The sequence below is a fragment of the Gossypium arboreum genome, chromosome 13 (genome assembly GCF_025698485.1).
Source record: "Gossypium arboreum isolate Shixiya-1 chromosome 13, ASM2569848v2, whole genome shotgun sequence".
Classification (NCBI taxonomy): Eukaryota; Viridiplantae; Streptophyta; class Magnoliopsida; order Malvales; family Malvaceae; genus Gossypium; species Gossypium arboreum.
Window position 1 is genome coordinate 127,418,408 of NC_069082.1, and position 12,049 is coordinate 127,430,456.

General features: G+C 31.5%; 1 protein-coding gene across 1 annotated transcript; it reads left to right on the forward strand.

Annotated features, from left to right (window-relative positions):
• Positions 1–519: 519 nt before the first annotated feature.
• On the forward strand, positions 520–7,285 carry LOC108452887 (diacylglycerol kinase 7-like). The gene is made up of 12 exons (XM_017750670.2): positions 520–1,118; positions 1,226–1,348; positions 1,632–1,769; positions 1,859–1,944; positions 2,182–2,269; positions 2,823–2,898; positions 3,243–3,325; positions 4,040–4,110; positions 5,243–5,320; positions 5,612–5,699; positions 6,488–6,604; positions 6,812–7,285. Exons 1-12 carry the CDS (start codon positions 765–767, stop codon positions 6,968–6,970), a joined length of 1,461 nt encoding a protein of 486 aa, XP_017606159.1. The 5' UTR covers positions 520–764; the 3' UTR covers positions 6,971–7,285.
• Positions 7,286–12,049: the final 4,764 nt, after the last annotated feature.

The following is a 12,049-nucleotide window of genomic DNA, read 5'->3' on the forward strand; positions in this document are numbered from 1 at the left end:
GTTTTTTTTATGTCATATAAGTATACAAGTTTGATCTCAATGTTCAATTTAGGACATGAGCTTTTTTTTGTCCTAATTAAGCGCTTACTTTTTATTTACTAAATTTCAAGGTATTCTAAATCGAATTGATGGTCGAATCGGTTAGGTCACTGGTTCATTGGTCTAATTAATTCAATTAAATAAATTATTATAAAATTAATAAAAAATTTTGAAAATATAAAAAAAAATCAGTTCAAACGATTCGTATCGATTTTAAAATCAACTGGTTTAGTACTCTTCTACTAACCGATATCCCATTCAATTCTCGATCCAACTGGTCTAACGGGCTATTTGATTTAGTTCAAGCAACCTTGCTAGAAATAATGTGTGAAACATTCATTAGCTTACTTGTTCTAGATACCCAATTAAATATTGAAACCAAAAATTAGGTACCAAATTAGAATAAAAAATAATTTAAGTACTAAATAAAATATTTGAAAGAAAACACAGCTGGCAGTTAAGTAATTAAAGAATCCCCAAAACGGTATTTCATTACAGTTTCAGTCACTCCAAACAAACCAAAACAAAGTATAAAGCAAAAAGCATTTAAAAATCTCTACTCTGAAATTCAAAATCCAAACGCTTAATTTTTATTTTTCTACAAATCTCATTTTCCTTAATTTCCTCGGTGACTATATTTTGTATGTCCTTAAATATAGATAAAAGTACTCCCACCTTCACTCCCCAAAAAAAATACAAAAAAGAAGATTCTGGAAAAAAGAATTATGAATTCGCCGACGACGGCAAGGGATTCATTGTCGCCGACACGGATCGTGGCTCGTTCTTCGATGACGGACTGGATAAGAGCTTGTGGCTTGTCGGGATTAGCCGGTATGAAGATCGATAAAGAAGAACTCAGACGAAGGCTTTCGATGCCTCAGTATCTACGCCTTGCTATGTTAGATTCCATCAAGAAAAAAGATGTCGACGGCGGCGATGAACATTTTCGTTCGCGTTCTTCCGACTACGATGGTACTGTTCCTCAATCTCCTATCGTTGTTTTTATTAACTCTCGCAGCGGCGGTCGCCATGGTCCGGTCCTTAAAGAGCGTCTCCAGCAGTTAATCAGCGAAGAGCAGGTAACTTTTGTTCTTTTATTATTTATTTTTTTATAATTTCCTTTAAATTTTTAGAGACTTTATTTGTATGCATGTTAGTTAAAGAATTTATAGTTTTGTAAATGTAGGTGTTCGACCTCCTCGATGTGAAACCTCATGAATTTGTAAGGTATGGATTGGCTTGCCTTGAGAAGTGGGGTAACAATGGAGATATCTGTGCGAAAGAGACACGACGGAACATTAGAGTTGTAGTATGTTTCTACCAACGTACAACTTGTTTTACCCTGTACTCTGTGTCTGTGCGTCAGTTACAGTTCAGTTATTATTAAGTTTTAAAAGTAATTTTTTTAAGTATTAAATTTAAAAAAATAATTTTCTTTTCTTTTCTTTTCTTTTGATGGATAAAGTACTTGATTTTTACTTTTATGCAGAACCTTTGTGTTAAAATTGGTGTTTTACTTGTATATTATTCATTGGTTAGATGTTAATAAAACATCGCAAGCTGATGTTATACCACTCTGTATGACTGTGCAGGTTGCTGGAGGTGATGGTACAGTTGGTTGGGTTCTTGGATGTCTCGGAGAACTTCATCAAAAAGGTCGAGATCCGGTTCCTCCAGTAGCTGTGATTCCACTTGGTACTGGCAATGACTTGTCTAGAAGTTATGGTTGGGTAAGATACTTTAAAATTTTTAAGTTTTGATGTTGTTTGCTTGTTTGTTTCTCTCTCTTTGTTGACTAGTGCCCTGAATGTTACTGCAGGGAGGTTCATTTCCTTTTGCTTGGAAATCGGCAATTAAAAGAACTTTGCACCAAGCTACTACTGGTCCAATTTGTCGTTTAGATAGGTAAGCATACATTTATCACATGATATTGATTAGTACTCTGTTTTGCTGTTGCGTACTGATGGTCTTTAGTTGATTGCATTCTATTTATAAGTTTGATTATCCACTGTTAAGGACTTTGGTGTATACATCAGTTTCTTATAATTGAAAATGAGTTAGCATAAGAAATTATTGTTATATACATATATATATATATCTTAGTTTGTTGTTATACCTCTGATTGCTTCTTTGATGGATCAGTTGGCATGTTGTACTGCAAATGCCTGGTGGAGAAGTTATTGATCCTCCCCATTCTTTGAAAGCTACTGAAGATTGTCATTTTGATCAGGTAGCAACCTCTATGCTTTAAACCCTCTGTTTTACTTGCATGGCTATATTACCAAGGATTGACGCGAAGTTGAGTCCTTTGGATGGTATTTAAGTTGTCTGTTTTGAGTTTGTAGACTTTGGCTGTTAAGCTACTTAATTTGGTATTATTGAGTTCACCAAATATCATTTGTGGGCTGTTAAGCTACTTAATATGGTATTATTGAGTTCACCAAATATCATTTGTGGATAACATCATATAATTATGTAAGGACGTTTTATCTGTCTATTTTTGCCTGTTAGTAAACTTATACAGACAAGTTTTTTTAAAGAAAAATGTACCTTTGAGGTCATAGATCAGATTATGCTTTAATGATTTGATCCAATATATTGCACATTATCAAATGAACTATGACATCATATAACTAAAACCTCTTCCCTCTAAATCCTAGTGCCCTGGTTTACTATCTGTTACTTACACTTGAAAATTAGTGTTTTTTTTTTTTTTCTCTTGATTGTGATTTTATGATGTGGAATTTCAAATTCAAATGAAAAATTCTTATCTGTGACTGCAGACTTTGGAGATTGATGGGGGCATTCCTGACAAAGTGAACTGCTATGAAGGAGTATTCTATAATTACTTTAGCATAGGTATAGTATACTGGTTTAACTTATACATCCTGGTTGGTTTAACTTCATGCATGTGTAAATTCACTTGTTGAGCAGCTCTACCATCATGTAGAAGCTTGATAATCTTAAATTTGGTAAGTTAGCTGCTAATTTATTTTAGGAGAAACTGAATAGGGTTTCAGCTTTTTAACCAAATCCTTAATAGATTCCATGGATGACTGAGCTTTTATAATGATTCCCTCTCATCTATTCTATAGAAAAAAAAGTCAGATTTTTTTGGGGGGGCCATATGACTCTTAAGACGTAGGACAACTCATTAAATCCTTGCTTATGATGTTTTGTTCTCATTATTGTTTTGCATTCAGGAATGGATGCGCAAGTTGCTTATGGATTCCATCATTTACGTAATGAGAAACCTTACCTTGCGCAAGGTCCTATTACAAATAAGGTATTAGGTCTTCTTTTTATTTTACTTATTGGCCGTAAGATGAAGATTGTTTTGTTGTAATCCCTCAGCGCTATACCGTCTATCAAATGTATATATTTGATTTTTAAAGTTGCTTAATGGTAATAAGGCCATCTGCCAAACGTACAGGGATATCATCTATAGATTATATGTCCAGATGATATTAGTGACTACCACGTTTTTTTGCTTATTAAAATCTCAATTTTATTATTTTTGTGACTAAATATTGCATTCCAGTCTTGTAATACCTATATTTTAAATATTTTCTGCTCATAATACTTTGACATGAGATGAGGAGGACTCATGAAAAGATATAGAAGTAAAATGAATCTACATGAAACTGGTAGGGAAGTCTTGTACGTTTCTTATGTGGGAACATTTCATGTTGTCCCATTTTTCACTTTCTGCTTTCCTTGTAATAAAAGAGATCTGGAGTTCTTCTGTAGAAGTATCCAATATTAGTGAATATGCTGGGATGTTTAGACTTAAACTTTCTGTTCTGATTTATCTTATAAACAACTTAATTGTAATTTTGGTTTATGCAGTATCTTTTATTGTTTCTCCCGCTATTTTTGGCAGGATTTGCCCAAAAGATAATGCTAGTTTTGCGAAAGTTAAATTAAATTACAGTGTGCAGCTTAGTATTTTCTGGTCTATGATTTGCTTTGAGAAAACTAATATTGAATTTTGTGGCAGATTATCTACTCCAGTTACAGTTGCACTCAGGGCTGGTTTCTCACACCTTGTGTGAGTGATCCAAGTTTAAGGTTAGATATTATTTATGATAGTTGTTTAGCTTGCATCTTAAACCTATTATGGACATTGGATTTTCTAAATAACAATATTTTGTGTCTGTGTCTAGTAAGCATGTGGTTAGGTTTGACTTTTGCTTAAACGGTATAGGCCTTGGTGCCAAGATAAACCGCAAGAAAAGACTGCTTTAAATTTATGGTTATTACATAGGCAGTCAGTTTTGGCAACAGGGGGCCGGGTCAGGTGATTGAACCAGTGACCCAATAGGTCTGGTTCATATCTAAGAGCTGTGAAACCAATGAATCAGTAGGAAAGTGGATCAGTAAAGGACTGGATTTAAGCTGATAAAAAAATGTTTTTTGGATTTTTTTATAAAAACTAATTTTGCAAGTAATAAGATGAACTTTTAACTTCTAAATCCCATTAAATAAAATACTTGTTCTCATTAACTAATTACTAGTTAAATACTTATCTAATATTAAAATCATATATTTAACTTTTAATTGAATAATTTGGTTCAATTGGTTGGACCAGCTGAATCAGTCCATAGGTCACACCGGATTGACATCTGATTTGGTTTTTATTCATTGTAGACAGTGTGGCCCAGGCAGTGGTCTTGGTGCTGAGGCCAAGGCTGAATTTGCTTTACCAATCAGAAGTCTTTATGCATGCATTGATTTGAAAGACAAGGGTTGACAATTGACATGCCTCTGTTAGGCATCAAGTATTCTTCTATAATTTTAAAGTCTAAGTTGACTTGACAATATTAGTATGTTTAGAAAAAAATGGTATTTAGCATTATATCATCTCAGCACCTTGCTTTTCGCAGGCAAATGCCTTTTTGCTCTTGTGCTGTAGAAATCATAAAAGTTCTAGTTTCTGGAGGGTGTCTCCTTCAGCCACATTGTGTTGTGCCTTTATTTTTTTAAAATTAATAAAACAATCATTTTAATTAAAATGCACATTCTTTGAAATGCTTGTTCTATTTAATCGACAAGTTCTTATTTGATACCTATTTTCTTTTGCTGAGAATAAATATTCCATGAAGCCTATGGAGAAAGTGTCTCTCTTTCTTGTTAATCGTATTTTTAGTGAACAACCTTTCTTTTCGAGGTGAATATGTTCAAAATATATTTCTAAATGCAGGGGACTCAAGAATATTTTAAGGATATATATTAAAAAGGCCAGGTGCTCGGAATGGGAGCAAATTCCCGTCCCTAGAAGGTACATCTCAAACTATTTACCTCTACCTTGTGATACATGGGCATCTTATTTGTTCTAGGATCTTTTTTTTTTTTTTGGCAGTCATTGTTGTTATCTTATCTATTAGCTTTCATCATTCTTATTTAACCTTTTAATGTTCACTAGATATCTTTACATCTGTAGTATTTCTTTCTATTGAACCTTTTGCTTGATGAGCTATATTACTAAAGTAGTAAATTTGCATGACAAGCATTTTCTCATGGTATGGCGAATGATTTAATCACCCTCTAATTTTATATTACTTTGTTTTAGTGTGAGGGCAATTGTTGCTTTAAATCTTCATAATTACGGAAGTGGGCGAAATCCATGGGGTAAGCTAAAACCAGAGTATTTGGAAAAGGTATGATGCATTTCAAGTTAATGTTCATTCATTTACAGAAATAGGACTCTCTTTCTGTTCATGTATCGAACTGTTTGCTTGTGCTTGATGTTTGAATTGGGATTGCGAAAAGCTGAGGAATATATTTTGCTTGGGCTTTGTACCGGGCCTAAAATATTTTCTGCTTGATTTTGCAATTGAAAACCATTTTAGTTTGGTTCACTTCCATGATCGGAGCTTTGAACCTACTTAAGAAATGAAATTTTTTTGGCCAATGGTCTTTTCCAGCGTGTCAGTTTAACCAAATGGTATTTGCACATGTATAATTGACACTGAAAATGTCAACTATCATGTCTAACATGATCCAGATATCAGGAATAAACTCTATCAAGGGTCAAAATCTATGAAAACAAGGCAATTTGTGATCATTTGATGCATAGGTCTTTGAAATATTGTCTTGATTCTGATCGTTCTTAGTCAGCATTATTTTTACTGAAAATGCATGTTTCTATATGATCACTACATAATGTTTATTCAAGTTAAAACTTGGTCACAAGGAATTGCATGTTTTGTGGAATATATATTTAGATTTCAACATTCTGAAAGTATGGAAACTTAAATGCTTTATTATGGCCCAAGCTTATGGTGTAAGATCAATGTCTGGTTACGACAGAGAGTTGGAAGTTACTGTCTTTATGTGGAAATACTAAGCTTGTTGGTACTGTGTCTTTACGTGTAAATATTAAGCTTGTTGACAGCCTTGATTGAAATCCATGTTTGTATTCATTTTTCTTTTATTTATTTTTCAGAGAGGCTTTGTCGAGGCCCATGCCGATGATGGTCTCCTAGAAATTTTTGGTTTAAAGCAAGGATGGCATGCATCATTCGTAATGGTTGAACTCATATCTGCAAAACACATTGCACAGGTACTGGAACTTGTTTAATTTCTAGCCTAACAAATCAACTGGTGTAAAAATTGTCCTTGGTAGTTAGCCAAAGAGAAAGAAAATAGAAACTATGATCCAGACCTTTCGAAAGTTGCTCTACTGTGCACCAGTTCTTGTATGGATAGTTGTCGCTGCAATCTTCTGAAAATTTGGTATGTTTGACAAGTTTTACGGATTGCTTTGCAGGCTTCATCGATTAGACTGGAGATACGGGGCGGAGAGTGGAAAGATGCATTTATGCAGATGGATGGGGAACCATGGAAACAGCCCATGAGCTCGGATTATTCGACATTTCTCGAAATTAAAAGGGTGCCTTATCAGTCTCTAATGATCAATAGAGAATGATATCGGCATAAAGCCGGGATCGAGGTAAAGTTTGGTCTGTCATCCCCCAAAAGGGCTTGTAGATTATATTTGTTTTCCCCCATTGCCTAGAACATGGGGCACTGAGAAGAGACAAATCTGTTGTACCAAAATTCATTTGCAGAGTCAATTCCATAGTGTATTTTATATATTTATTAATTATTTCAAGTAGTGTATCCTTTTGACATTTGTTTTTGTTTAAAACCTTAGCCAAATTCTTGGGCATATATGTATGAGTAGTGTTGTGCATCTGAGATCAGGGTACTTGGCCCAGATAGCTCTGTGCAGTTTTGTGAACACCATGGTTGTCGGAATTACCCGGTACATAGGTCCGGAGAAAGTGATTGGATTGATTGATTCGTTTTTTTTTTAAAACAATAATCATGAAAAAAAAATTCAGGTGAGAAAAGCATTGTTTTCATAATTGGATCGGCTGATTGGTCAGCTTGGGGATTGAATCGAGAATTGGTTGGAGATTTAGTGTGAAATAAGAGGTTGGATAGATTGAATTAATATTTTTATCATTTATTAATTTATTTAATTAAATTAGATGAATCGATGATATTGAAAATCAATCATCTAACTTTTCAAAAACGCAGAAGAAAAGAGAGTTCCGATAATAATTTAGCAGACTGGACCATTTGCTGAAAAACCCTTGGTCGGTGTTGCTTCTAAAATTTCACGAAGTTGGGTGGCCTCATGTATTCTAACTTTTTAGACTAGAAAATGAAAATTCAATTGATTGGGAATGCTACATATCCAATAATTGAGAACAGTGTTCATCATCATTCATAGGTACACTATTCAACGTGCATTCCACGTGCTCCTTTAAGTTAGTACAAATTCATAGTTACTTGCATACGGGTCTCACTCATTCTTTATATTATTTTTATCAATTTTATTATAGGTTATATATATATATATATATTTTTTTTTTACATAATCCCTAAAACTACACATAGCCTCTCTTCAATCAATAAATAAGAAGATAATGTATTTCAGCACACTCGAATCCACGTTCTCCTGCATTGACAACAATATACATATCAATCGAATTAAGACTCAATTCTATATATATATATGTATATATATATATATATAATATATCCATGATTTTGTTTCGACAAATTTTGCTATTTATATCAATATTCTAAGGTTACAAAAATATCTTATAGTTTAGTTAAAATTTTTGGTATACTTTAATTCTTTACGAGTGCAGAATAAAGTTTTCTATTTGTTTTTCTAACATTTTATAATTGTGATATATCCTAAAGACATGACAACGCTTTTAAGGAAAATGTTTGTCACACTTTAAAATCTTTAAGTTATCTTTTTCTTACATAAATTCAACTAAAAACACATTGCTTATTTTGTTCTCTCTTTAATCAATAGAAGTAACAATAGAGCATTAGAACATAAACTCTAAAACTAATCAATCTACTTTCATCCCATCTAAATAAAATTAAATCAATATAAATGGATAAATAATTAAAATATAATTGAACAGAACTCACACCGATAATTATGCACGATAAAAATTCAAAGCCTCATCCCATAAAGGGTTCTAATTTAGTTGTTAAAAAGTGAATTTTTTTTTCATTTTTTTCATTTTTTAAATATTTTTCATATCTATTTTACGGTTCATGTTTAAGATTTATAGTTACACCTCTAAACAATATCACCTCCAATATTTGAACTAGTATTTTCTCCTTAAGAGTACAATATATTTTGTCACTTATAATAATTGAATACACCAAATAATATAAGACAAGGTATGCTTCAGATCTTTCGAAAAAAAAAATTAAATCCACACAATTTTAAACATTTCTTATTGTATTAAAACCATATTTCAAAATTTTTAATACAAGAAATATCTTTTTCCTTCTATTTTTTTGGGTATGATTATGGGTTTATATTTATCTTTACAATTGACAATGAAACATCATGAATAATAAAACAAATTATTTTAGGGTTTTCTTCTAAAAATATCAACCATCGTTATCACCTTTTTAGGGTTTTCTTTATATTGTAGTAATTAATAATTGAAACCTAATCAGATCTTTTTGGAAAACATCATCATTTTTCCACCATTATCCATTTCTCTGCTCTCTCCTTTTTTGCAATTAAGTTAATACATTATTATCAAACAAGTAGTGGTTGAACAATTGCTGATTAATTGTTGTTCCTTTTCCTCAGGGAACAGCTTAATCTTTTTTCGAAGTACACATACGGAATTCAATTATTTTCCTTCAATTCTGAATTATTTTCATTTTTTCTTAAATAATCTCATTATAGATTCTAATTACATCTACTATTTTTAACATAATGTCTAGAACTACCCATAGTCTCTCCCCAACCCATTAATAGGAGGATAATGTGCTTCAACGCACCGGACCCACATCCTCTTACGTTTGCAACACTGTCTATGTCAATCGAACTAAGACTCAGTCAACAATTCTGAAGCGCATTATCCTCCTATTTAAGGGTTGAAAATGGACTATGAGTAGTTCTAGGTATTGTATAAAAAAAATAGATATGTTAAGAATCTATAATTAGATTAATGTTAAAAAAATTTCTCCTTTTACATATCTTTTCTTCGACATGCTAAGATTAATAAGGGTTTTTGTTGGATAATATGGTTTGGGATTTTGGAAATTTTTAGTTCTTAGATTCATGTCTCAACCTATGTAAAAGTATGGATTCTTTTCCTATTTATTCCGATTAGTTAACTAGTTAGTAAAGATGAATTCAGAAATTCTTTTAGGAGGCCAAAATTGAATTATAATTTTTGAGATATCAAATATAAATTTTAACTTATTATTTTATCATGTTTGAAGGAACTAAATAGATTTTTTTTTTGCAGGTCAAAACACAATTTTTCATATATTAATTTATAATTTGATTATTTATAGAGAAGTTAGAATTGTAATTTTTCAATTTTAGAATTGTAATTTTTCAATTAAGGGCTCGACCTGCCCCTTGTATTCGCCCTATATTCGCCCCTATTAGTTAGTTTGATTTAATTGTTGAGTTAATTATTCAATTCAATACTTATAATGAATATTTTTAATATTTGTAATAATTGTTGAGTTAAAATTAATGTATCATTAATAGATTTTTTAAATAAAAAATAAAAAAGTAACACACAAAACACATTATATTTTTATAAAATTAAAAATTCTATTTACCAAGCAATAATATATATTCATATCTGATATTTTTTATTAATCTCATTATAAATTTTGATCATTTTTTTTACATAAAGCTTAGAACTACTAATAACTCTTTTCTAACCTATAAATAAGAATATAATGTGTTTCATAGTACTTGAACTTATATTTTTTTACATTAATAATAATATCTATACTAATCGACTTAAGATTCAATAAATTCATATAGTGATTTTCGAGTATTAGCGGTGATGAGACGAATTTTGGCTCACAACTTTCCAATGAAATTTGTTGCTATAAATGATTTCATTTCTTTCACGGCAAATATAGCTAATTCAATAATTGTGTGTACTTTAAAGAAGTGATTGATTTGAGATGTACGTGTGTGTAAGGATGAAATTGAAAAAGATTAAAAAGTTGTCCTTGCTCTTTCTCCGCTTTTCTCTCTTTTTTCATTCTGCATAACAACAACCGATCACTTAATGGTCATAGCATATCATATTATGCATTTACAATCGACAATCGATAATACCTTATATGAGGAGGTCTTATTTTTTATTTAGATAATTTTTTTAAGATAATATTTTTGTTTAAATTTTTTATTTTTTGAATAGGTATTTAGGCTGAGTCGAATAGTCCGACCCGTGGATAAATCTAATTATCTACTACATATTTAATACTCTCGATTCTTGTATATATCTGAATGAATTTAAATAAAATCGGATATTAAATAATATAAATCAAGTCAAATTTAAATCGTATTATGTTGGGATTTAAATTTGTCTTATTTTAAAATATTGTGTTGCATGGAAATTAAACCCAATCTATATGCAATTTCTTTCTATTGAAGAAATGGATGAAGGAGGGGGAGAGAGAGTGATTGGGGGATGGATCCATCAAACCCACCTAACAACTTTAATAAGGTGTTAGGTTACTAGTTGGTGTCAAGTTCTCTCTTGGTTTTTCCTTTTTATCTAATTGAGAGGTGGTGGTGGTCATGCACATTAGTTTTGTTTTTCAGTTTTCATTATCTCTGGGTCTTAATCAATCTGCTCTACAATTAATTCTAACTGTTTTTATTTTTAGGAGTACTGGAGTTTGATTTAAATCTTTTTAATTTGATTCGGTAATTATTGACTTGAGCTTGAGCTCGAGATATCGATAAAATTGAATTCAAGTAGCTAGTGAGTTTGAGCTTAATTCATATATTTGAATTACTAAATTATGTTATTGCTCTTAATATATGTTATTAACCATAAATTTAATTGTCGAACCGAGCTTGAGTTTGAGTATAAAAATTGGTAAATGAGCTTAATCGAGTTCGAGCCAAGCTTGAGCTTAAAAACATATGTTCAATCGAGCTTGAGCCAAGTATTGAGCTTCAAATTTCGAGTTGAGCTCGAGCATACTAGTATTTGGGCTCAGCTCAGCTCAATTACATCCCTATATGTAAATGACCTTTTTAGTCCTTTAAATACTTCACCGGTCATTCTTTTGCAAAAACAGTTTAGGTTAAAATATGACATAGGTCCTTTTACTCTTTGTAAATTTAAAATTTAGTTCCTATACTTTTATTTCTAGGAATTAAAAAACAGTTCCAACCCCTTATTCTGAATCGATACTCCGAACAGTTCCCAGTCCAATCGATTTGATCAGCTAGGCTAATTCACTTCTAAAAACAATAGCTAGAACTAATTCAAGTGTTTTTCTCTTACAACATGTAATCACTTTTTTTTAATATATTTTATATCTGTTTCACCAATCATATTCAGGGTTCACAATTTATAACTACTCCTCTTAACAATATTATCCCTAAAGTTGAAACCTACATGTAATATTGTGAACTTTTTGACCCTTTAAGTAATTACTTCATTCATTCTTAAGCAAAACA

Coding starts and splice junctions, on each gene's coding strand:
- LOC108452887 (XM_017750670.2), top strand. CDS start 765: ATGAATTCGCCGACGACGGCAAGGGATTCATTGTCGCCGACACGGATC. Junction 1,119..1,225: donor AGTTAATCAGCGAAGAGCAG/GTAACTTTTGTT, acceptor TTGTAAATGTAG/GTGTTCGACCTCCTCGATGT. Junction 5,700..6,487: donor AACCAGAGTATTTGGAAAAG/GTATGATGCATT, acceptor TTTATTTTTCAG/AGAGGCTTTGTCGAGGCCCA.